Source organism: Herpailurus yagouaroundi, unplaced genomic scaffold, assembly GCF_014898765.1.
Source record: "Herpailurus yagouaroundi ecotype Mexico unplaced genomic scaffold, PumYag 28, whole genome shotgun sequence".
Classification (NCBI taxonomy): Eukaryota; Metazoa; Chordata; class Mammalia; order Carnivora; family Felidae; genus Herpailurus; species Herpailurus yagouaroundi.
This window is the reverse complement of record NW_024412376.1, coordinates 85979561-86006646: the sequence shown is the minus strand read 5'-3', so window position 1 is coordinate 86006646 and position 27086 is coordinate 85979561. Positions and strand designations below refer to the sequence as shown.

Genomic DNA, 27086 nt, shown 5'->3' with positions numbered 1-27086 from the left:
CTTAATTTCAGAGTTTCTTCTCTATTTAAATGCTATGTAAAATATCTTCAGCAGATATTATTCACCACATCAGGGAAGAATCACAATAATTACACATCTATTGGATTATTTTCTTAATTTTCTATTAATACATCTAGAAACTGAGTCCATATATTACATTATCTCAAAAAGTAGCTAAGGAGATATATAGAATTAACAGAAATCGGGTAAGACCTAAATGAACATTACTACAGTATCAATTTCATAGTAGTCTATAGGAACATGTTGGGTTTTTTTTTTCTGAAGGAAAAATAAATAAATTTTACATGTAAAAGTAATGTTTAGTCATATGTGGAAAAGGTTTTGTACATCTAGGTAAGCTTGGAGGCATGATTTTGGTCTTGGAATAGATGATATATTATTCCAAAACAAAGAAATAGTGTGTGTGTGTGTGTGTGTGTGTGTGTGTGTATGTATATATATACATACCATATATATCTATATACCATATAGATATACCATATATGTATACATACCATATATATACATATCATATATATACATACTATATAGTGTACATATATATATAGTATAATTTTTAAAAAAGAATAACCATTTTAGATGTAAACAGAAATCAGAGAACTGTTTAAGCTAAGGCCAAGGATCTATCATTATTGTGAAAAAAAGTTTAAGTAACCTGGCCAAGAACAAATAACTCTTAAGTGGTAAAGTGAAGAAACAAACCCAGGCAGTATACTCCATTACACTACCTCTCATAACTTTTTACCTTGGACAGCATATACTGCTATTAAACCACAGGACTTCCACTAATTTCACAGCAATTTTTACAAAATTTATCTCCATTGTTCTTCTAAGCATCTTCCTCAAATATCTAGGATACTGGTACTCTCTGTTGATGAAGACTAATTATTTTGACATTATTAACAGGATGATGGGATAGTGAAGGCCTAAAAAACCAGGTATGGCATTGAGAGAGCAAAATACTCATGGGACAAAAGACCCATAGTCAGAAATAAATGGGAAATCTCAAGGTGAGAATAAGAGACACATCTTTAACTCACAATGTCCTTATTCTCCATATTTCCAGAGGTAACCTCATTCCAAAGCATGAAGCCGTCCATGAGGTCTTAAAACATCTATATTTGAATATAAAATGTTATCATTTTTACTATGTTCCATAATCAGTAGGAATCAGAGGAGTCACAAGCTAAAAATTAAATAATACTGGCTTATGCATTTACCATTATCATTGTTCTTTCTTTGTGTGGACTTAAATTACTCTCTAATAACCTTTCATTTCAGCTTGAAGGACTGCCTCTAGTATTTTCTTTAGGAGAAATACCAGAGAGAAATTCTATCAGTTCCTGTTGGTCTGGGAATGTCCTAATTTCACCTTCAGTTTCAAAGAATAGAATTCTTGATTTTTTTTTTTCAGCACTTTAAGGCTATCATCCCATTGCCTTCCGGCCTCCATAGTTTCTAGTAAGTCAGTTGTTAATTTTATTGGGGAATTCCTTGTCCCTTCTCTTGTTCCTTTGACTATTTCTCTTTGTCTTTGGCTTTCAACAGTTAGACTGTAATATATCTCTTTACATTTATCCTGTTAGGAATTCATTGAGCTTCTTGCATGTGTAAGTATTTTTCATCGAATTTGGGGTGTTTTTAGTCATTACTTCTTCAAATATTCTCTCCACTCCTTTTTCTTCTTTCATCCTGAGACTTCCATTAGGCATATGTTGCTATGCTTGATGGTGTTCCAAAGTCTCTAAGGCTATGTTAATCTTTCTTCATTCTTTTCTTGTCAGACTGCACAGTATCAATTGACTTGTCCTCAGGTTTGCTAATTCCTTCTTCTGTCAGTTCAAATCCATTACTGAATCCCTCTAGCAAATATTCATTTTCATAACTGTCTTTTTCAATTCTAGAATTTTTATTTGATTTCTTTCTATAATTTCTAACTTTTTATTGATATATTCTACTTGGTGAAACACTGTTCTTATATTTTCCTTTAGTTCTTAGTTCTTTAGACATACCTTCCTTTACTTCTTTGAATATATTTAAAATAGCTGATTTAACAACTTCGTCTAATAAGTCCAACATACTGGCTTCCTCAAAAACAGTTTCTATCCATTGCTTCTTTTCCTACATATGGGCCATATTTTTTTGTTCTTTGTATCTCTCAGAATTTTTTGTTGAAAATTGCATGTTTTAGATAATAAAATATTGCAACACTGAAAATCAGAATCTCTCCCTGTCACCTAAAGGTTTGTTGTTGTTTGGCTAGTGATTTTCCTAGACTATCTACAGATTCTGTATTCTTTGTCATAATGTGTCTACTGAAGTCCCAGCCTGGTTAGCTGAGTGGTCAGGTAATGGTTGGACCAAGGTTGGACAAGGCATTTCTTTAAATGCCTTGAACCAATAAGTCTCCAACCTCTGCAGAGGTACTCTTTGCATGTGTTGGGGCACACCTTCAATGTTCAAGTAGACAGTTTACAAGTCTGCCTTAGTCTTCACTTCCTGCCTGTATAGAGCCTCAAGGTCACCTACAGGTAAGAGCTTTGTACTTTGTCAACTCTGTTTTTGCAGTGATGGGTTAACTATGAAATTCCTTTGAGTGTTTTACAGGATTAAGCAAATAAATATATTGAGAATAATGGAATGATAAGTTTCTCAAATATGGAAAAGGAAAGCCTAGAACAAATCTGTGGTACTAGACTGGAATTTCCTAAGAACAAGACATTCTCTTTTATAACCACAACATAGTTATCAAAATCCGGTATCAGCATAAACTCAAAGTTTTTAATATAAAGATCAATAAAAAGTAAGTATGAATCTCTAACTCATCGACTGATGGCCTGGAGCAGTGACACCTCATTAGCAATGCATGTACATAGTATACTGATGTTGTTTTGAAATACCATTCGCTACTAAATGGAAGTAGGAGGGTTCCTTAAAGAAATGTCTGATTCCAAAGCTGGGGCAGGGAAAAAAATTAAGTGTACCTGAAACATCTTATTGTGCCAGAAGGTAAAGAAATGCTAAAAGAATGATAAGGACATGTCAAAAAGACACTAGGAATAGCTTAAAAGGACTCCTAAGGATCAAATCTGAGGTAATTTAAACCTCAAAATAAATAATGACAGTAATAAATTGTAACTCTTTGAGTAAAACAGGAATTCATTAATCTATACCAATATAAATGGGAAAGATAAAGCTCTTCTTCATAATAAAGTGCCAACAAATAAATGTTAAAGGAAAGATGGAGTTATAAAACCACGATTTGAGGAGCGCCTGGGTGGCTCAGTCAGTTAAGCATCCAAATTCAGCTCAGGTCATGATCTCCCAGTTTGTGAGTTCCAGCCCCCCATGGAGCTGTGTGCTGACAGCTCAGAGTCTGGAGCCTGCTTCAGATTCTGTGTCTCCCTCTCTCTTTGTCCCTCCCCCACTCACACTCTGTCTCTCATCTCTCTCAAAAATAAATAAACACTAAAAAAAAAAAAAAAAAATTTTGATAAACACAGTAAAATTAATTTAGGCACCATCAAAGGATATTAAACTAGTGAGTGTGATGAAGAAAATAATATCTATCCTTAAAGTAACTCCCACAAAACATCTATAATTAAAAAAAAAAATGGTAACTTTACAGTAGATAAAACTGAAAGACATCACCTCAAGTTAACATCACCAATCTTGGGATAAGCAGACATCCTGTGCCTGAGAAGGAAACATCACTTTTGTAGTACTCCTGCCAAAGTATAAACTTACTCAATCATGTGAATATGCACAAATCCCAAATTAAGAAATATTTTACAAAATAACTAGGCTGTACTCTATAAAAACTCAAGGTTATAACTGACAAAGAAAGACTAAATAACTGTGCTAAATTAAAGGAATCTGAAGAGACACGACAACTAATTGCAATGTGTAATACCAGATTTGACTCCAGAATAAAATTATTTAAAAAAAAAAGATATCATTGAGATCATTAGCATTTATTTTAAATCTGTAGATCAGATATTAGTATTATGTGAATGAAAACTTCCTGCTTTTGATAATTACATTGTGGTTATAAAAGAGAATGTCTTCTTCTTAGGAAATATACATTGAAGTATTTAAGAGTAAAGGGACATCATGTCTTAAATGTGCCCTCCAATTCCTTGATAAAAATAATAATATAAATATATAGGAAGAAAAACTGATAAAGCAAATGTGATAAAATGTTAACTGCAGAATCTGAGCAAGTTATATGGTAATTGTCTGGATTATTCTTGTAACTTTTCTATCAGTCTGAAAATATTTCAAAATTTAATTTTTTTTTTAAAGAAAAGTAATGGGGCACCTGGGTGGCTCAGTTGATTGAGCATTCAACACTTGATTTGGGGTCAGTCATGATTCCACAGTCATGGGATTGAGCCCCATGTCAGGCTCCACACTGAGCATGGGAACTGCTTAACATTCTCTCTCTCTCTCCCTCCGCCCTTCTCTACCCACCCCCAAATAAAAAATTTTAAAAAGTACTAACTGAGAACAATAAATGAATTAGATCCACATGGTTAATAACATTAAGTCAAAAAACAAGCAGCCTACATACCAGATGATACCATTTACTTAAATTTTTTTTTCAATGTTTATTTATTTTTGGGACAGAGAGAGACAGAGCATGAACGGGGGAGGGGCAGAGAGAGAGGGAGACACAGAATCGGAAACAGGCTCCAGGCTCTGAGCCATCAGCCCAGAGCCCGACGCGGGGCTTGAACTCACGGACCGCGAGATCGTGACCTGGCTGAAGTCGGACGCCTAACCGACTGTGCCACCCAGGCACCCCTAAAATTTTTAAATCACACAATATATATTGTTATTCATGTATGTAATATAGATTCAGTGTTTACTTTGGCAAAGGAAAAAGAATGGAAGGAGGGAAACTGGGTAATTATGTTTAATGTTACTATGTTATATGTGATAGTGGGTCCATGAGTATCTGTTATTTTTGTTTACTTCATTTTAGTTTCAGTAAAATTAACATACAGTGTTATATTAGTTTCAGGTGTACAGTGATTCCACAATTCCATACATCACCCACTGTTCATCATGGCAAGTGCACTCCTTTTTTTTTTTAATTTTTTTTAACATTTATTTATTTTTGAGACACAGAGAGAGACAGAACACGAGAAGGGGAGGGACAGAGAGAGAGGGAGACACAGAATCCGAAGCAGGCTCCAGTCTCTGAGCTGTCAGCACAGAGCCTGATGCAGGGCTAGAACCCACGAACCATGAGATCATGACCTGAACTGAAGTCAGCCACTTAACTGACTAAACAACCCAGGAGGGTGACAAGCACACTCCTTAATCCCCATTGTCAATTTCACCCATCATCCCACTGACCTCCTCCCCTCTGGTAACCACCAGTTTGTTCTCTACAGTTCAGAGTCTGTTTCTCACTGCTTCTCAGTCTTTGGGCTAAGATCAAGTGCAGAGTCAGTTTCTTAGTTTATCACTCTCTTTTTTTCCCCTTCACTCATTTTTTGTTTCTTAAATTCCACAAGTGAAATCATATGGTATTTGCCTTTCTCTGGCTTACTTAATGTAGCATTATACTCTCTAGTTCCATCCATGTTACAGCAAATGACAAGATCACATTCTTTTTTATAGCTGAATACTATTCTATTGCATATATATATATATATATATATATATATATATATATATATATATATATCTTCTTTATCTATTCATCTATCAATGGATACTTGGGCTGCTTACATAATTTGGCTATTGTAAGTAATGCTGCTATAAACATGAGGTGCATGTATCCCTTTGAATTAGTGTTTTTGTATTTTGGGGGTAAATACCTACTAACGCAATTACTGGATCATAGGGTGATTCTACTTTTAACTTTTTGAGGAACCTCTATACTGTTTTCCACAGTGGCTGCACCAGTTTGCATTCATGGGTATCTGTTATTATGTTTCCACTATTCTGTGTGTAATTATATAAATTATAATTAATATATTTAAAAAAAAACTTTTCACAATTCAAAGTATCTAAGACCCAAAATGCCCCAGTATAGCCACAAACCAAATGGTTTCTAACAGTATTTGGCCCTAAGCCCAAAGATGGAGACATATACAAAAAAAAAAAAAAAAAGACACCCAAGGTGTCTATCTCTTCAGCCTCTCCTCAAGTCTATGCTTAATTTTGGTCATTTTCCTCATAAAGATTATTCTTCCAGATTTCATAAAAGTATACAAATACAGCAGGTCCAAAGCACTATGTACTTCAGTCTTGTAATTAAAGAAAAGCTCCTTATCTTTTTTAACAACCATTTGTGGAATAAATAATGATTACACTATCAGATTCAAATTCCTTTAGTATAAAAATTCTCATTTCCCTTTCAAATTCAGGAAAAGAATATCTATGTATCGCATATGATTATACATTGTAGCAGAGACTTCTAGTAAGTGAAACCTGTTTCCTCTTCTTCCTAGATATAGTTAGACTATATATCCCAGCCTCCTTGGAAGTTAAGTATGGCCATGTAACTGAACTTTAATACCAGATTTGGCCACGAAATCCTCCCACTAGCAGTGGGATTTTCCCCTTCTGCCAGCTGGATACAGATGAACCGAAGCCCTTTGATGATGAAAGTAACAAATGGAATAAGCATGCATCCCTGAATCTCTACACAGAGGAAAGTCTCTTGTCCACAAGGAACACTCATGTGAGTGAGGAAAAAAAGAATTTCTGTTAAGCCATTGACATTTGAGGGTCTATTTATTACTGCAGTTAGTGTTACATTAACAGATGCATAATTATAAACAATCTTCCAATTTTTAATAGGAAATGCATTATACTTACAAATTGAGGTTTATAGTATGCTGGACCTAGTGTGCTGTCACTAGCAGGTGGAAAATGTTTTATAATACTGCCATCCTCATTAATATCATATCCATATGATCGTCCACAAGAAGGAATCGAAGGAACATCAACACTTCTGGAAACTGTAGGTGACCTTGAAAATGTCTGTAAGAAAAAACATTTTCTATTATTTGCTTGGAAGCAAGAGAAAGAATGAAGAACCAAATATTAAAATTACTAAAATGCAATTATTAAATATTGACTTAATAAGTTTCATAATATAAACCAAAAAGGTTTGTTCTATGGAAGTAATTTAAAGGAGTAAATTCAAGTTTCACCTAATCATACAAATTAAGATAATATATAATATTACTATTAAAGCCACGTTAAGAGGTAAGGAGTCCCTCTAACTCGGCTCAGTTATTTATCTTGCTTAGTAAACAAGTATTTCTGATGCTTAGAATAGGCATTCACTCCTACAGTCACATTCCCAATCACCAGTTCCAAGAGGTTATTTATGCCATACTATCATAACAGCTGCCAGGCAAAAATGAACTTCATAGTTTTCTGTAACATTTCCTGGCTTCATCCCTTCCCAGTTCCAGACTTATCTCCATATTACCTATGCCTTGTATAAATATCCTAGTTATGCTGACTAGATAGCAAGGAAAATGTCTATGACATAATACTAAATGGAAATAGAAAGTAGACTTGATGACTATAGGTACATATATGAATTATACATAAGTATATATAGTAATATACATAAGTCATTTAATGATAAACTGAAAGGAGCTATGCAAAAATTAACAGGATCTCAAAGTTAGAGCCAGAAGTTTTAGGGTGATTATCCTTTTTTCAAAATTTCCTTTAATGTAAATTTATAATTCCTATAATGTATAATTTATATATATATATAATTTAAATAAAAACAAAAAGAAGTAACATATAGTAGAAATACTAGTATAAAATATAGCAAATAAAATACTGGCATTTAAATGATTTAGTTATCTGTAAAATTACTTATTAAGAATATATTGATAGGGCACCTGGGAGGCTCAGTCAGTTAAGTGCCCAACTCTTGATTTTGGCTCAGGTCATGCATGATCTCGTGGTTCAAGGATTTGAGCACCACATTGGGCTCTGTACTGACAGTGACGACCCTGCTTAGGATTCTCTATCTCCCTCTCTCTCTCTCTGCCCCTCCCCTGCTGCCTCTCTCTCTTAAAACTAAATAAACATAATAAAAAAACTTTTTAAAGAATATATTGATCCTTTGCTGTTTCTGAATAAATAAATGCTATAGTTGAGTACATGCATGCCCAACAGACAATTATGCTATAAACATACTATCACTGGCAGAATTTTACTTTTTTTTTTTATTGCTAGAGACAACTATTAAGTAGTTTCAGTGACACTCATGAGACTGATTATCAAATTAAAACAGGAGGTATTGAATGGCTTCTGCTACTTTCAAAAATTATTTGCATAACGTCAAGACTTTCCAAAATGTATCCCCTACCTCCTTCTCCATCCTCTATTCCTACTATTCTCCCTTATATCCTGTACTACAAATATTCCAAAGAACTTTGTTCTTTTCCAAACATACCTTGCCATTAAATACCTCAATGTCTTTATTCAGGTGGTTTTCTCTATCTGGAGTGTTTTTTCCCATTCTTCTTACCTATTTAGTGAATCATTCTTCAAGATCCAGTTCGATTGTGCTATGACTACTCCCTCCAAAAACTCTCTACGTTGGGCTACTAGTAGACATTTTATTATATGTTTATTAAAATAGCAATGCATCAACTGTTTTGTACTGAATTACATTCATTATTTCCCTATTAAAATATAGATCCCAGAGAGCAGTGATTTGTCTTCTATGTATTATCAGTGCCTAGCATTATATCTAGTATTCATAGTCACTGAAAAAATGTCTGATATTAGTTTCAAATGCACAATACACTGATTGACAATTCTATACATTACACAATGCTCACCACAATAAGTACAGTTACCAAATGTCCCCATACAAAGTTATACAATGTTATTGACTATATTCCCTATGCTATACTTTTCATCTCCATGGTTTATTTATTTCATAACTGGAAGGATTCAAAAAAGAAGAGAAAGAAATTCCTAATGTGTCAGTTAAAAAGCATTCATAAGTCTGAAAAAAAAACGACTTACTACTTTTCAAAAGAAAATATCACACAGCGTCACAAAGAAAATGCAAAAGATTAATGTCTAATAAGACAAGTACCTCCTTCTTAAAAAGACAAAAAAAAAAAACAAAAAAATGTATGATAAATCCTTACATAAGTAAATGAACATTTACTTTGTCCCCACACACAAAATAGCTGATATTTAAATATACCTAAAGGGGTGCCTGGGTGGCTCAGTCAGTTAAGCGTCCAACTTCTGCTCAGGTCATGATCTCATAGTTGGTAAGTTCAAGCCCCGTGTTAGGCGCTGTGCTGACAGCTCAGAACCTGGAGCCTGCTTTGGATTCTGTGTCTCCCTCTCTCTCTGCCCTTCCTCTGCTCATGCTCTGTCTCTGTCTCTCAAAAATAAGTAAATGTTAAAAAATTTTAATAAATAAATAAATATAAACCTTAACATCATTGTCATTGCACTGACATTATTCAACTGAATAGTTAGCCCTAAAATATGTTCCCCTAAACAAAGCTGATTAAAATTTAATTAATATGAGCTATGTGAAGGAGTTAGAGAAAGAGGAAAGACAACCACTCTAAATAAACCATGACCAAAATCTTCTAGATTATTTATTTTAAAGGGGTAGGACTTTGGTGTAAAAATTATTACAGAACACCAATGTACCTTTTCAAACATGTCACCTGCTAGTCTCCTACACAAATTTTTTACTCCACTTAATATATAAAACATTAAATCTTTTCTATTTTAACTAAAAGAAATATCAGAAGCATAATTTAAAATAGAACATACTGATTGAAGATGCTCTTTAACCTGTAGTGCTTTTCTATTCATGATATCTGATGCTCCATGATAAAAGTGATCATAGCTTGCTGGTCCTGGACTATCTGAAACAAACTTCTTAAAACGCTCCTCCCGGTTTTGTAGACTATGGCCTCCTTTTATATTATACTAAATTAGAGAGAAAAATATGAAATAATTTTAAAAAAACATTTTATAATTAATACCTATTTGGTAAATTTTACATATTAATATGAACAAACAGTTTTAAAACCCAACCTGAAAAAGTTAAGCCTCTTAACTAAAGATACAATTCTAGTAAAAGGGGATAACAAGAGAGGATGACAATTATCGTTTTAATTCTGACCTCAAACTAAAATTTACTGTACTTAGGACACTCTAAGAGAATACAAAACTCAGTTTTATAACAGGAATCAAGACATAGGAATCTTCAAAGTTGTACAGCAGGAATAAAGAGTATGTACTAACAGGCCTCTGGAGAATATGCACCTCTGAAATGAGCTTAAAAAACTGGTATTCAGGGGCACCTGAGTGGCTCAGTCGGTTAAGCGTCAGATTTCGGCTCAGGTCATGATCTCATGGTTCATAAGTTCAAGCCCCGTGTTGGGCTCTGGGCTGATAGCTCAGAGCCTGGAGCCCGCTTCAGATTCTGTGTCTCCCTCTGTCTGCCCCTCTGCTGCTTGCACTCTGTCTCTTGCATTGTCTCAAAAATAAATAAACATTAAAAAAAATTTTTTTTAAACTGGTATTCACACTGCAGGGAAAAATCAAACCTTCCAAGCTTGTTTAGGATTAATTATTTTCATGAATTATTTTTCGGCTACATCTAGGGACGTTTATGTAGGCTTACTGGCAACAGCATGGGTTTTTGTTTGATTGATTGTTTTTTTGTGTTTTTTAACAGCTTGGTTTTATCTCAAATTAGTTTTACACATTGTTTTTTGCAGAAGAGGTACAGGGAGGAATCTCCCACAGCTTTCCATGCCACATGTCTGGATTCTCCGGAATCAGAAATTTATCAACTCGGTAATAGTCAGTGAATTCAGATAAAATTCCATCATATTAGTTTCAATTAACAGTCATAGTGTAATCATTTAAAAATGGTTCATAGTAATAGTGGCATTTGATTAATCAGATTTTTTTAAGTTATTCACTTACCAATACATACTCATGGTATATAAATGTCAGTTGTTCATAATCACTATTAATTGAGTCTATCTCTAGTCTGCATCTTATTCAGCTGCTTTCAGCTTTTTAACATTTTTTTTCATTTTTAAGAATGAGAGAGGGGATGAGTGGGGGAGAGGCAGATAGAGTGAGAGACATAGAGTCAGAAGCAGGCTCCAGGTTCTGAGCTGTCAGCACAGAGCCCCATGCGGGGCTCAAACTCACCTACCCCTAGATCATGACTTGAGCTGAAGTCAGACGCTTAACCAACTGAGCTACCCAAACGCCCCTGAGCTTTTAAGAAATACCCAAAAGAGGGGCACCTGGGTGGCTCAGTCAGTTAAGCCTCCAACTTTGGCTCAGATCATGAGCTCCCGGTTTGTGAGTTCCACCCCCGTGTCGGGCTCTGTGCTGACAGCTCAGAGCCTGGAGCCTGCTTCAGATTCTGTGTCTCCCTCTCTTCTACACCTCTCTTGCTCACTGTGTGTGTGTGTGTGTGTGTGTGTGTGTGTGTGTGTGTGTGTGTCTGTCTCTCTCAAAAATAAATAAACACTTAAAAAATTAAAAAAAAAGAAATACACAAAAGACATCTTATGTTAAAAAAATGAATCAAAATTATATTTTTAGGTCACCAATTCACTACTTAATAACTGTTTTAACGAGATCATAATCCCTATGTTGAAAAGAGCTTGGACCTATAATAAAATTTAATGATTTTGCAAAAACATTAACATTACAAGTTAGATAAAAAGTAAAATCATGTGAAAGGAGAACATCTCCTCAAAACTTGATTATTTGAAAGCCATTACTATACTCTCTATGATCTTACATTTCACACTGCAGTTTGAATTTATATTGAACTTCAACAGAAGACAGTAAAATTAATCTGATTTTTTAACTGGTAGAAATTAACCAAGAATTTTTTTCCAATTATTCATATTTCATAATTACCAATTCTACTGATTTTACAAGAGTTTATAAAAGGAACTACATGTCAGATAAATACCCCAAAAATTATATTATGAGGTAACTATATATTTTATATGAAAATCTGTGAGAAAAATAGCCTTACTACTTCTTGGGTACTGTGCTTTTGTCTATATGCTATGGTTACTTGATGAATTACTATATTGCCACCAACCTCCCAACAATAAAGGAGGCAGAGTCTCATCTGAAGGGTGAGGCCATGCACTGTATCACATACAATATCCTATCCTTCAACTCTAGTGAGATGTATTTCTCAGATCAAAAGTAAAACAGGGGGGCCTGGGAGACTCAGTCAGTTAAGCATCTGACTTTGCCTCAGGTCATCGTCTTACAATTCGTGGGCTCAAGCCCCGCATCGGGCTCTGTGCTGACAGCTCAAAACCTGCAACCTGCTTTGGATTCTGCGTGTGTCTCTCTCTCTTTGCCCCTCCCCCCTCACACTCTGTCTCTGTCTCTCAAAAATGAATACACATTAAAAAAAAATTTTTTTTTAAGTAAAACAATTTGGACATCTATTACTAGGCCTAGGTAGCAAGAAATATGAAATATAACTATTTATCTACATCCACAGAAGAGATCTCCACATCTAGAACCAATCTTATGTAGCAAGAAACAAGATGGTATCTGCCATTCAGAGACAGCTCACAAACTAGAACAGAATTAGAACCAGGAAAACATAAGTGAAATCTGAAGTGACTCTTTGGAGTGGTTTTCATTCTAGGAAACAGGATCTGAACAGAATAAGGTATATGACTTAATAGGCTAATAAAATAAAATAAATTAAATTAAATTAAATTTCATTTGAAGTCTCCAAATAATATTTACTAAGTAATTGCTAATAGAAAGCAACATTTCAACCTATGCTTCCAAAATAAAAGTATTAAAATAAATTATTAATCGTTTGCATTAATCTCTAATAAGATTATCCCTTTAATTATTATTCAGTATATTAATTTTTTACAGAATTAGTATGCTAACTATGCCACATCACAAACGTATTTCCTAATTCAGTCATTTAAAATAATGAACTTTATGTTTTAAACAGTGTGATAAATTCATATTTCTTGAAGTTCGAAAAGTTCTGTAGGAATTTAGCCTAAAACTACCAAAAAAAAAAAATTCAACAACAATTGAGTAAATAAGTCATAGTCATCTTTTAAATGAAGGAAATCAATCTTCTCTTGGCATTTGTTTATAGTTTTAAGAACAAAAATAGAGAATACTAGAACTTTTTTTTTACGTCAACTATTACATTAAAAAAACTACATTTTCTAATTCCTTATTCTTGAAATCCAAGAAATAAATTGGAATAAAATAAAGTCTGATCTAAATTGCATTTTGCATTATTTTACATGTGGAATTCACTAAAACCGGTATTAATAAAATATCACAACACCCTCATATTTGTCATATTTAACAAGTTTGAAATCTACCTATTGTATATTTTATTCCATTCCCCTCTTCGAAGAGTGGAGTTACAGTCTTTATAAAGTACTACTGGTAGAACTAGCAAACCCATAGACCCATAATACGCTGGCCATAGGCCATGGAGTGGAAATAGGAGTGACATTTCCAATTAACTGTAATGACCCACTACTATTTTTTTGCTTTTTGTCCTCTAGGCATTAGTATTCTAGAAGTTTTAAGAAACCAGCATAAATGTCCCACTGAGTTGGAAGTTGAGACCATGCCTGGCCATTCCAGCTTCCTTATGCTAGAAAGCAGAAAACAAAATAAGGAAGTCAGTGTATTGGCTGAGGTGATTAACAATGGCCAGCACTGAAAAACAGGACTAATGAGGGCCACAGCACTGTGGTGGGAAGAAGACAGAGACACACTTTGCAGAGCTTCCTCGAACTATAATGCCCAGTGAAAATGCTAAGAGCAAGTTTATATAAAGATTTGAGAAGGACGCCTGTGAACAGAGCACAGACTTCTTAGAACTAAAGACTGTAGTCACCACATCAAGCTAAAAACTCCACCAGATAAAGTCCCTGTTAAAGAGACAGGGAACACAGAATGAGTAATGGAAAAATCTTAAGCCACCTACAGCTTCATGATCAGTTACAGAAACAGATCCCATCTGCATTTCCTTGCTTCCCATATCACTTTGTTTTCATTTTCCCCCTCTCTCTTTCCCTCTTCTGTTGTAAAATGGCAGCACTAATAATGGATAAAATTTATTGAATGCTACCTATAGTCAAGCACTATTTTTACATGCTTACTAACACTTAATTCTTAGAAAAATCCTACAAATTTAGTATCCCTATTAAACAGATGAGGACACTGAAGCCCAGAGATTAAGTAGTGAAGATTAAGTCTTACAGTTAGTAAGTGGCAGAGACAGATTTCAAACGTAGGTAGTCTAGGGGCACCTGGGCGGCTTATTGGTTAAGCGTCTGACATCAGCTCAGGTCATGATCTCGTGGTTTGTCAGTTCGAGCCCTGCGGCAGCTCTGTGCTGACAGCTGAGAGCCTGGAGCCTGCTTCAGATTCTGTGTCTCCCTCTCTATCTGCCCTTCCCCCTATCGTGCTCTCTCTGTTTCTTTCTCTCTAAAATGAATAAACGTTAAAAATTTTTTTAAAAAACAAAATGAAAAACAAATGTAGGCAGTCTAATTCCAGAGGCCACACTACTAACCACTTCTTTATAGTATCTCATGTTCTATTTACTTACCATTTAATCTATAAGTTGCAGAATAATGGAAAAGGAATATGAAAAAACAAGAGCAAAAATGGCCTTAATATAGAGATCCATTCGATAGTCACACTGTAAGACCATCTCTGAATGCAATAGCTAGACACTAGTTTGGCTCCTTCAGAGAAGTTATACTTGAAAATTATACATAAAATAATTTCATTTTTAAAATTATATATATGGAAAGAATTGTGTGTATGTGTAGTGCACATTAGAATGAAGAAAACTGGACAATCAAGGGGTAAAATGTAATGGAAATCTATTGTTTTCTATCTGTCCAGCAGATAGAAATCTTCCCTATGCTTTGTGGTTTTAAAGGAGGTTCCAAACACAGGATCCTCTATCCCAGGAACCATTGGACCAATCAGGTTCTCCCTACTGGGAATTTTAACACTGAGTGGAGTCACACATAAAAAACAGATGGAGTTCTAGAATTAAGTTCTCTAATGGCAGTTCCCTATTGCAGTTCTTACTTCTGACATACCTGGAATCGTCTTAGTCCTGTCCCTCCTTCAGACCTCACTGTTCAATTCATCCTTCAGGTCCATAAGTCACCCAAATACTCTTCCTATAAATATTATTGTAAATCCAGTATCTGTCTTAGAAATCTATTTTATTGCTTCCAACAAAAAAATCCTGATAGAATAGTTGCTATTATTAATTTAGGAAGTCTAATTCAACAATTAAAGCATCAATGACTGCACCTGGGCCTCCAACAGAGGAGATAAAGATCTGCTGGGCTCAACTAGGAGTCATTATATATGAATGCAAAATGTATGTGAAAAGGGTAAAAGATGATATTCATGATTAAGAACATATTGGAGTTACATCCATGGCTTCTGAACATGAATGGGTCATCAAAAATATTCTGGTCATAGACTCTTGAGACTGTATAGGTACAAGATGAGACAATGGCAATAGCTATAGCTTAAGAGTATGACACAAAAACTAATTCTTTCACTCTACTGCCACCCTCCTTCTACAGATGTTGATCATTTACACAACTTTCACATACCATAATTCATTCAATAGTCTTATTCTCCCATTGAAGAGTCTCAAGAACCATGAGGCATGTAACAATGTTTTATGTCTTATAGAATATACAGAATAATGGAGAACACCCAACCAGGCAATCAATATTAAATACATTTATTTTCTCTTATTCTAATAACAAAATATAGATTAAAAGGAGAAAGAAGATGATATGAAGGAAAAATAAAATATGATAAATGACATATTAGTCTATTAGAGGAAGAAAGCATGATTCTTATTAACTCAGACAATTATAACTATTACAAATTTACCTGTGCTTCTGAAACATTATAGTGTCCTGGACCTGGAACAGCTTTCTCAGTGTTAGAAGCAACAGTAAAAGTACTGTCTCTGGCAGCCAAAGAAAGGAATGGTGCATAGCCACCTATAAAAGTAAAATCATATCACTGGCAGATAAGATAGGGTCCCAGTGACTTCACAGAAAAAACATCCAAAATATATAAAATCATTTAGTAACTTCAGTTGTTGAGACTACATTTTCAGAACCAATGGGTACCCTCAGAAGTTGTTGCATTTTTTAAAAAATCTGGTGTAACAGCAGAATGTTTATTAATATATATTAAATAAAAGAACCTACAGAACTGGAATTCCTAAACAACAGAAAAAAATACTTAAAGAAATAAAAAACAAAAGTCCTTTTTCTTTTAGGTATATCTGGTTGAGATGAAAATGTCAGTTATGCTTAGCTAATAAAATGTTTTCGTCCACAGAAGACCAGTGTTTCATATTCTGGAATAGCACCTACTATTTGTAGAAAATAGCATATATAAAGTTGCAGAGACAGCTTAGATCGAAATAATTTAAAGTGAGTTTACAGCAAGTAATTAATAATGTCTCTTTACTTTGGTACATAGTTGGTACTTGGTAAATATTTCTTGATTACCTGACCCCAAATAAAGATTTACAAATCTAAGATACAAATTTCATTGGAAGAAGTAATCATAAAATTAGACAAAATTAATAAATTTAGTAGACACACAGAGTCTGCGAAAGATTTATAAAAAAATTTTAAGAAATGGAAAATGAGTATAGTGTAAGCAACACACATTAAAGAAGTGATGGAAGAGAACAGAGCAACTATCTTCAACAGGTAATAAAAGAATGAAAGTGACACCTCATATTTGTGTGAATCTTAAACACTAAAAGAAGATGTACAATACTGTGAGAATACATGGTATTAATTAGTGTAGTTTCAAATCTTGTTAATCTTGATTAAGGAAAAATATTAAGACAAGAAATAATGTGTTTACTTTAAAGCCCACATTTATTAAAATGCAACTGAAATCAAGAATTATTTGTTATATCACTAAAGAAAAGCAGCAAACCATGAAAGAGAACAAGATACAAATTTCCTTCAAAACACACAGATAAGCACACACAAACCAAGCCACAGATTATAAAAACATGAACAGTGCACACACCAGAAAATTTCTTCCAAAAGGCAGAAAAACAAGTCCCATAAACAGGAGGAAAATCACTGAAAAGAAACAGATCTATCCGTGAGAAGATGGAATTAACACACAAGAACATTAAAGTATCTATTATAAATATTCTTCATATGTTCAACAAGGTAGAAGAAAGATGAACATGATGAAGAGAGAAGATATAACAAGACCCAAATCAAACTTCTGAAATGAAAAGTGCATTCATAGGATTAACAACAAATTTTCTTCTCAACATTTCTTCTCAATTCTTAATCTCTTTAAAAATAAAAAAATTAATGCTTTATTTTATTTTTGGAGAGAGAACGTGAGCAGAGGAGGGGCAGAGAAAAAGGGAGACACAGAATACCAGCTGTCAGCACAGACCCCGATGGGGGGGGGGGGGCTCAAACCCAAGATGTGAGATCATGACCTAAGCCAAAGTCAGATGCTCAACCCATCGAGCCACCAAGGTGCCCCTAAAAATAACCATTTAAAGCAAAAATAATTTGTAACTTTCCAGAACGCTCACTGAAAAGCGGAGAAGCAGCGGCTGCCGAGCTGCGCCCAGCAACACATTCCTTCCCGCTCCCCCACACCAGCCTCGGCCCCCTCACCGCATGTAGAAAAAGGTAAAAGAAACTACTTACTATGATGTTTTGGGGGTCAAACTCAATGCCACCCAGAAAGAATCAAAAAAGGCTTACAGGAAATTGGCTTTGAAGTACAACCCTGACAAGAAGCCAAATGAAAGAGAGAAGCTTAAACAGATTTCTCAAGCTTATGAAGTGCGCTCTGATGCGAAGAGAAGGGAATTATATGACAAAGGAGGAGAACAGGCAACTAAAGAAGGTGGAGCAGGTGGTGGTTTTGGCTCCCCCACGGACATCTTTGATATGTTTTTTGGAGGAGGAGGAAGGATGCAGAGAGAAAGGAGAGGTAAAAATGTTGTGCATCAGCTCTCTTATGTAACCTTAGAAGATTTATATAATGGTGCAACAAGAAAACTAGCTCTGCAAAAGAATGTGATTTGCAACAAATGTGAAAGCCAAGGTGGTAAGAAAGGAGCGGTAGAATGTTGTCCCAATTGCCCGGGTACTGGAATGCAAATAAGAATTCATCAGATAGAACCTGGAATGGTTCAACAAATTCAGTCTGTGTGCATGGAGTGCCAGGGCCATGGGGAACGGATCAGTACTAAAGACAGATGTAAAAGCTGCAATGGAAGGAAGATAGTTTGAGAAAAGAAGATTCTAGAAGTTCATATTGACAAAGGCATGAAAGATGGCCAGAAGATAACATTCCATGATGAAGGAGACCAAGAACCTGGACTGGAACCGGGAGATACTATCATTGTTTTAGATCAGAAGGACCATGCTGTTTTTACTAGGCGAGGAGAGGATCTTTTCATGTGTATGCACATACAGCTGGTTGAAGCACTGTGCGGCTTTCAAAAGCCAATATCTACACTTGACAACAGAACCATTGTCATTACCTCTCATCCAGGTCAGATTGTCAAGCATGGAGATATCAAGTGTGTGCTGAATGAAGGCATGCCAATTTATCATAGACCATATGAAAAGGGTTGCTTAATCATCAAATTTAAGGTAAACTTTCCTGAGAATGACTTTCTCTCTCCTGATAAACTCTCTTTGATGGAAAAACTCCTACCTGAGAAGAAGGAAGTAGAAGGGACTGATGAAATGGACCAGGTAGAACTGGTGGACTTTGATCCAAACCAGGAAAGATGGTGCCATTACAATGGAGAAACATATGAGGATGATGAACATCACCCTAGGGGAGCTGTTCAGTGTCAGACCTCTTAATGGGGCCAGTGAATAACACTGCTGGCATTTTATATGCAGTAGTGAACGAGTGAAGGACTATAATCAGAGCTCACTACTTGCTATTGTTTTTGTTTTAATATTCAACTATAGTAGTGTTTTAAATGTTAAATGAAGAATAAAAAATATAAAAGCTCTGAAAAAAATTTTAAAATAAATAAATAAATAAATAAAGCAAAAATAATTTAAGTTACTGTGACATAGCATATATATAGAAGTAAAATATATGGCCACAATGGCACAAAAGATGAGGTGGGAGAAATGGAAGCACACTGTTGTAAGATTCATATACTATATGTGAAATGGTACATTATTATTTGAAGGTAGACTGTGATAGGTTAGAGATATATATTTAAACCTCAGAGCAACCGCCACAAAATAAAGAAGTGTAGCTAGTAGGGGCACCTGGGTGACTCAGTCGGTTAAGTATCGGACTTTGGCTTAGGTCATAATCTCAGTTTCATGGGTTCGAGCCCCATGTCAGGCTCTGTGCTGACACCTCAATGCCTGGAGCCTGCTTTGGATTCTGTGTCTCCCTCTCTTTCTGCCCCTCCTCTGCTTGTGCTCTCTCGCTCTCTCTCTCTCTCTCAAAAATAAATGTTTAAAAAGAAGAAGAAGAAGAAGTGTAGCTAGTAAAGCAATAGTGGAGATAAAAACAAAATTATTTTTAAAAAATAAACTCATTCAACGAAGGTAGGGAAAAAAGAAAAGAGAAACAAAGAGCAGATGAGATAAATAGAAAACAAATACCAAGAGAATAAATATAAACACAACAATGTTGACAATTAAATAGAAAAGTTCTAAACACCCCAATTTAAAAGGCAGAGATTGCCAGCTGGATAAAAAAGCAAGACCTAACTCCATGCTGTCTACAGAAAACCCTCATAAAACATAAAGACATAAAGAAGTCATAAAACATAAAACATAAAAACATAAAGAAGTTAAAAATAAAATGGAAAATATATACCATGCATCCATGAATCAAAGGAAGCTGGAGAGACTATATTAACATCAGACAGAGCAGATTTTAGAACAAGGAAAACTACAGAGAGACACTGCTTTCTGACAAAGAAGAAATTAGGAATATAGAAGAAGGAAAGATTTGAGAAGAAAGAAATAAGTTCAGTTTGGGAAATACGGAGTTTGAGGCACCAACAGCAGAATATAAATCAAACTGGCATGAAGCAATAAAAGTCAGTACGTTCTGAGAAATAAGGTGGGCAGCATGTGATTAAAGGACAAATTCTATAGCCACAGCTACAGCCACAAAACCAAAAGATCATTCTTCACACAAAAGCAGTAACTCCTGACTCGATTTCAGCTCAGGTCATAATCCCAGGGCCGTGGGATCAAGCCCAGCTTTGGGCTCCATGCTGAGCATGCAGCCTGCTTAAAATTCTGTTTCTCTCTCTCTCTCTCTCTCTCTCTCTCTCTCTCTCTCTCTCTCTCCCTCCCTCCCTCCCTCCCTCCATCCCTCTATCCCTCTCTTTATGCTCTCTCTCTCTCTCTAAAATAATAAATAAATGAATAAATAAGCAAGCAAGCAATAACTAGATCTTTGAAACATACTCATCTTCAGGAACATCAACATATCCAGTAAACGTATACCTATTGTTTATTTAAACTTAAATACAGATCGCATTTCCTGAGGTGGTCTCCCTAAATTCTGATTGGCTAATAACTCATTATTGGTGGCATAAGCACATAGTTATAAGTACAAAACCATAAACAGCTCATGCTTCTGTGGCAGGCAAAGCTAACCACTCCTCCATCAAAGAAGAAATCTGGGAGCCAGTGTTACCCAGCTTAGATAACTGATATAGAACCAATATAGATCATTAATACACAGCTAATGTACGGTGCCTTTATTATATAAATCAGGTTCAAAAAGCAGTTAAATCCTCCTTAACACAATAATGCCAGGAGCAGTCACATTACTAAAAGAACTATGTTTTTATCATATTTTACTAGGGTGGTTGTCTCTGAGGAAAATTTGCTTTGATGAGACAAAATATGCTTCCTACTTAGAGAAACGAGAGAAAATCAGGAATAGCTCTAACCTGGAATTGGAATATCCATTATCTCTCATATTCATGAAATCAGAGCAGCTCAGTCCTATCCCTGTTAGGCTGTAAAGCCTGGGTTGAAAGAGTCTTTCTGATTCAATGGCCAAAAGCTGGGGCAATGAAGTTTGCAGATTGGGGTGAAAAGAATTTCCTGAGGAAAACGTGAAGATAATACACAAGAGCATTGACCAAGCAGGCTATGGTAAGAGGAAGGGTTAAAGAGAAGAAAGAAAGGTTAGGAATAAAGAGCATTTGCATCTTTCTTTTGAAGATCTAAGACTCTAAGATCCTCTGCTCTCCTATGATTCAAGGTAACAAGTTAAATAAAGTCCCAACATCTAATATTCCTACATAATATTCTATAAAATCTAAATGACCCTTAATTGAAATAACTGTGTATATTTTTGCATAGTCCAGTGCATTACCCCAGAGGGGTAAGGCAGAATAAACCTTGGAAAGGGATAATAGCTCCTTTTTTTTTTACATTTATTTATTTATTTTAAAGGGGGAGGGAGATGGGGGGGGAGAGAGAGAGAGAGAGAGAGAGAGAGAGAGAGAGAGAGAGAATCCCAAACAGGCTCCACACTGTCAGGGCAGAGCCCAACCCAGGGCTCAATCCCATCTGTGAGATCATCACCTGAGCCAAAATCAAGAGTCAGATGCTTAACCAACTGAGCCACCCAGATGCCCCTATAATAGCTACTTTGAAATTATCCAGTACAGAAATGATATCTGCACCTTCTACTGATTATCAGTATGTGGTCACTGAGTATTGCTAAAACAGGGCTCAATAGGATGCAGCTGCTCGGAGTTGCCAAGCATAGAATTTCTTAGTTTATTTTACAAGTCAGAAAGGCACAATTCTACAAAACAGTAAAGGAAGACCCTTGTTGCAACACCGCACTTACTGCTAAGCAGAGTTCACACAAGTCATGTAATGAGTTTTTAACTCTCCTATGTGTAGTTCATTAGACCTTTTTTCTAACTTTATTCCAAGAATTATTGTTTTTTTTTTTTAATTAAGCCTTTATGTGTTATGCTATTGAGCTAAAAACTGAGAGGTACCAGTAAAGATCATGGTTATTGCCCCCCAAGAAGCTCACATTTTAGTGTGGCAGCCACATAAATTAACAGATAATTAAGATACAGTATCAAAGTGCTATGAAGGAGACATTAAGGAGTCAAAGAATGACCTGAGAAATCGTAATCAGAGAACAATTTCATTTCACCTGAGTCTGAAAGAAAAAATAGGACTCAGTCAAATGAAAAAGGAAGAAACAGCATAGTGGGCAAAGGTATCAGCAGCTGCAAAAACACGCAGGTGAGTAAGCATGAATTTATAGAAAATGCAAAGTTGGAACTGCTGATATGTATACAGGTCAAGTGTTGGGTGTGGGTGCCTGGAGAGATAATGTGGGAGGCCAGGTCAGGGATGAGACCATGAAGAATCTTATGCACTATGTTAAGTACATCAGATTTTAACCTTAGTGTTAAAAGAACTTTTTTTTTTATCAACTAACATAATTATATCTTAGAAAGATCACTTGAGCCATAAGAGAAAAGTTGGAGATTGAAATAAAGCAAAAAACAGCAATATTTTATTGGTTTAATTCAAAATAGAAATAATGAGGCCTGAACAAAGTCAAGGGTAGTCAAATGAAGAAAGGAGACTAACTTGAGAGACAATAAGAAGATAGAATCAATAGACCTTAATGAGCAATGGGTATGATCAGTCAGAGAAGAAGTCTAGAATAATTTCAAAGTTTAAGGTTTATGACTGATTGACAGGTAATTTTTCAAAGACGCTAGAAACAACGGAGAAAATAATGAATATATGGGCCTTCAGATGTCACAGACCACCCAGATAAAGATGTTCAAAAAATTAATAGTAGTAAGAAGGCCCTAAGATCAGAAGAACGTTCATCTTAGAGATATAAATCACCTATATCTCGAAAGACTTTCTTCTGGAAGTCTTCAGAATCAGAATATGGACAGTTCAAGCTATGGATCTGAATGAGAAATTATACATGAGAAAAGTAACCAGCAAAGGATGGAAAATACACCATAGAAACATTTAAAAGCATTGAGAAAAATAAAAACCTTTAAAGAGGGCAATGGAGGATTGGTTGCCAAGCAGGGGGGGGGGGGGGGGATGATTCCCTGATTCAGTGTGTAACAAATGTTTATTAGGTCCTAACCATGAATCAGGCACTGTTTAAAGACAGTGTCAAAATAAGGATTGAAAAGCATCACAGGTATAAGTGTTTTGGGTGGTGGTTGGTAGCTAATATATTGCTAGGGAGTTAATGCTTAGAACAACTCCACTGTATTAAATACAGACATAGGCTCCAAGAAGACTGATACAATATCAGATGCTGAAAATTAGTAAAATTCAAAATTAAAACAAGGACAAATGAGAAACCTGCACTCCACCCAAAGAAACCTAAATCAACCTAATATCCCAATCTGATCGGTCATATAGAGTAATGGATTCATTTAAAAATGTATAGTTCAACAACAGAGAAAATGCAGATTAACAAGGGAAAAACTACAGCTTGAATGGTAGTAAACTCCACAAAATCATCAGATTAGAAAAAAGCAGAAAGCAAATTAGAAATATTTGTTATGGGGGTCCTGGCTGGCTCAGTTGGAAGAGCATGCAACTCTTGATCTCAGGGTCCTGAGTTCCAGGCCCACGATGGGTGTAAAGGTGACTTTAAATCATATTGCTAAATAGAAATATAAAAGTTAAATCTTACTAAATAAAGTATCTCTGGTTAATGGTAGCAAATGTGTGTCAGGCAGACAGGACTACAAGGAAAAGACACAGTAGGCAGTAAGAAACACAGAATTTAGAGACTCACATAGTCATCAAGAGTCAGGAAATCAAAATCCCAGATCTAACGTGTACAATTTAAAGTTTGATGGGGACAACCATTGTACCATCTTATGTCCTAGCCATACGATTACTGACTTTGTGAAATAAGATAAATGATTTTACCAGTTACTGCCTATAAAACAAGGAGAGTATTTTCTCTGCCTAGTTCATGTTTTGTTATATTTATGAAGTGATACCATTATGTTTAACAGGCACACAGAAGCAGGGCAGGCGGAAAGTGAGGTGCCTGTCACAGAATGCTTGCCTTTCCCTACCTCTTACCTGTTGCCTGCCGCTTCAGGAAAGGTATCTGGTAGGACCCAGGACCCACATGCTCCTCAGTGCTGCCACCTTCAGACAATCTGAGCAAGCGGGGAGCCCGATCATACATAATTGCAGGAGGGAGGGGCGGGGCGGGAGGAACTGCCTCTGAAAAGGGATAAAAACAAGGCGACTAGAGAAGGTGTGCAGTAAAAGGTTACGACAGTCTGTAGAGGGAACAGAAGAGCTTGAGTAAATGGACGAGCTGCCGTGGGGAGCTATCTCCCACCTGCTCATTGGGGTCAGATTTCCCCTAGGCCAAATTCTAGCCCCGTGGAGTGTGACCAGAGATAAGCTATCCCACACAAACATCTATCAGTTCACCAGGCGAGAGGTGAAGCGCTCCGCCAAGAAAGGAGATTAAGTACGCGCCACTCGGTGTGCTTCCGGCCTTCTCTCCGCCCCGGAAGTCTTTGGGAGAGAGAGGTTGAAGCGCTCCTCCAACTCCGCAGCCGAACTCTCCAAGCATGCGTACTGAGACGCGAGCCCCTCCTCCCACAATGCTTCACGTCGGAGCTCACCGCCTAGTCAGCCGGAGGGCTGGGCGAACCTTGGATCTCCTTTTGAGGCGCCAAGTGTTTCAGGTCCTGGGCTTGTCGGGAAAACTCTGGAAAACACGTTAGACTAGGTTAGAGCTCACTTGACCATGATCCCTTTCCGCTATAAACCAGTTAGGGCGTCTGGGAAAAGACTACCAAAAACTATGAAAGAAAAAACCATTCTCTCGAAGCAGAGCCTGGGTTCTGCACGCTCAGCCCCCACTCCCATTCCAAATACATTCGCACCCGCAGAGGGAAAACACCTCTGACTTTACTACACAGATAATCCAAACAATGAAGAGATACTCAGGAAGTGGTGGTGAAAAGAAACGGTTGGACCCCAGGGAGGAAACGAAAAGCTCACCAACTGAAGCAATGCAAAGTTCAGGTAACTGAAAGCTGCTTTTGTTGTCACATGCCAGGCAAGGGCAACATTGACTCCTTACTCTTATTTGTAAAGCAAAGGCTTGAGAAAACAGTCCATCCTCTCTGAACCAATGAGTCGCTTAAGCTTAGGCAGAAAGAACCTGGCTTCTCCAGATGTCTTAAGAAATCTATGTCAGAATCCACCTTATAAGGTGTCTCAGGCTGGGTTTGGGGTTTTTTGGTTTGTTTTTTGCTTTTTGTTTTTCGTTCTTCCCAGCAAGAATCCTTTCCAGATTCTAATCACCCTTAAAGGCTGAAATAAGTCCTGCTTTGACTACGCCTTGCCCCCAAATGAGACACAGAACTTTAATTTGTACCTACTACAAATTTTTACAGTATTTAGATTCTGTAGAGCACGATCTGATGTTCAATTCAGTGGGTCATTTAGTATGACAGTTGTTACAGAAAGATCAGAATGCTCTCCATGAAAGGATAGATGCTTCCCAAGGATGTATCTGTAATACCTCTTTTTTTTTTCCTACTCAGCTAGCTGAATAATTATTTATTTACTTAAAAAAAAAAACACATACTGGCATGTACTATAGGTTCAGTACTCTGCTGGACTCTGGGGATACAAAGATGCAGGAAAGTTCAGCCTCTGGGATTCTGTATGGAATGGAGTAGGGATGTGTATTAGCCATAATATGAGGTGATGAGATGTATAAAATCAGAAAAAGAAAATATTGCAGGTCTTTGGAAACCACCTCTCTCTACTAAGAAGCTAGATACTCATCAGTGATCCTTTCTCACTGACTTCATTTTTCTCCTTGCATGCTTACAGACCCCCTCATAGTTTTTTAAAAGTTATTTAAACCTTATTTTCCCAAGGTTCCCCAGATACCCACTGAGATCTAGAATACACTTACTATTAGATTTTATGATACAGTATGAAGAAAAAAGTCACAGAGGTAAAAAGAGAAAAACCTATATGCTTTGGAGGATAATCCAGTAGTGCTTTTACATTAGCCTTCTATTGGTGGACATTCCTTAAGGACATCATTTTCCCTTGACCCAAACAAGAATATAAACCCAGAAAGCAAATTCAGTTTTAGGCCGTCTTTGCATAGACATGGTGCAGACTGGCAACCTCTTTCTGGCTGTTCATGTCTACCATCACCTAGCTTACTCTTTCCTCGGACTGATTTGGGTTTGAGATTGGGAATGGAAGTGATAAAGCAGGGTTTATCTGCTTTCTGTCTAATTTGATTTTTGGCCAGTTGAGTCTAACCTAATTTAGACAAAAGGAGTTCTTCATAGAATCTATCCTAGCTCATTCACAGATCTCTAAAGGAGAGTTTGTGACCTTAAGGCCTTTGTACCAGCTAAGAATACAGTGTTTTTCTATCTTTCCTGCCTCCTCACTATACGTTAGTTCCTCAAGGACCTCATAGAAGGATAGCTGATCAATGGCACAACTCTAATGTTACTGGGTCTTGTGGCCAGATCCTGTAAAATAACACACCTCTGTATCTAAATGCAGGTACAACCTCTACACTTTTTATAATTTTGTAATACTTGGAGGCTCTCAGAATCTACATTCTTAACATAGTCTTTCTTTAAAAACTTTTTAGTGTGAAAATCCTTCCTGTATTTCCTTGATCACTGTGGCTGTTCTCTCAACCTTTCCCAGCCATTATTTCCCTCTTATGGTTCAATAACAAAAATGATACACCATATTTCAGAACTGGAAGATCTTTTTAGAGCCTGGGTGGCTAAGTAGGTTAAACGTCCAACTCTTGATTTTGGCTCAGGTCAAGATCTCACAGTTTGTGAGTTCAAACACCGCATCAGACTCTGTGCTGACAGGCAGAGCCTCCTTGGGATTCTCTCCCTCTGTCTCTGCCATCCATCC

At 36.2% G+C, this 27086-nt stretch overlaps 1 protein-coding gene, 1 long non-coding RNA gene and 1 pseudogene across 2 annotated transcripts in view; 2 read left to right on the top strand and 1 right to left on the bottom strand.

The window, feature by feature from the left end:
- STPG2 (sperm tail PG-rich repeat containing 2) overlaps positions 1-24713 on the bottom strand; it is a 554759-nt gene extending 530046 nt beyond the window's left edge. The window contains exons 1-3 of the mRNA XM_040487853.1: positions 24231-24713; positions 15991-16103; positions 6859-7023 (exon numbers count right to left, since the gene is read on the bottom strand). Coding sequence (XP_040343787.1) covers positions 6859-7023; positions 15991-16103; positions 24231-24339 — 387 coding nt within the window. The 5' untranslated portion in view covers positions 24340-24713. The remainder of the gene's footprint in view (positions 1-6858; positions 7024-15990; positions 16104-24230) is intronic.
- Positions 17495-19105, top strand: LOC121032166 (dnaJ homolog subfamily A member 1-like; annotated as a pseudogene).
- A 72-nt stretch (positions 24714-24785) lies between the features above and the next one.
- LOC121032164 (uncharacterized) overlaps positions 24786-27086 on the top strand; it is a 30838-nt gene continuing 28537 nt past the window's right edge. Inside the window, exons 1-2 of the long non-coding RNA XR_005791125.1 lie at positions 24786-24897; positions 25091-25196. This is a non-coding gene — a long non-coding RNA (uncharacterized LOC121032164). The remainder of the gene's footprint in view (positions 24898-25090; positions 25197-27086) is intronic.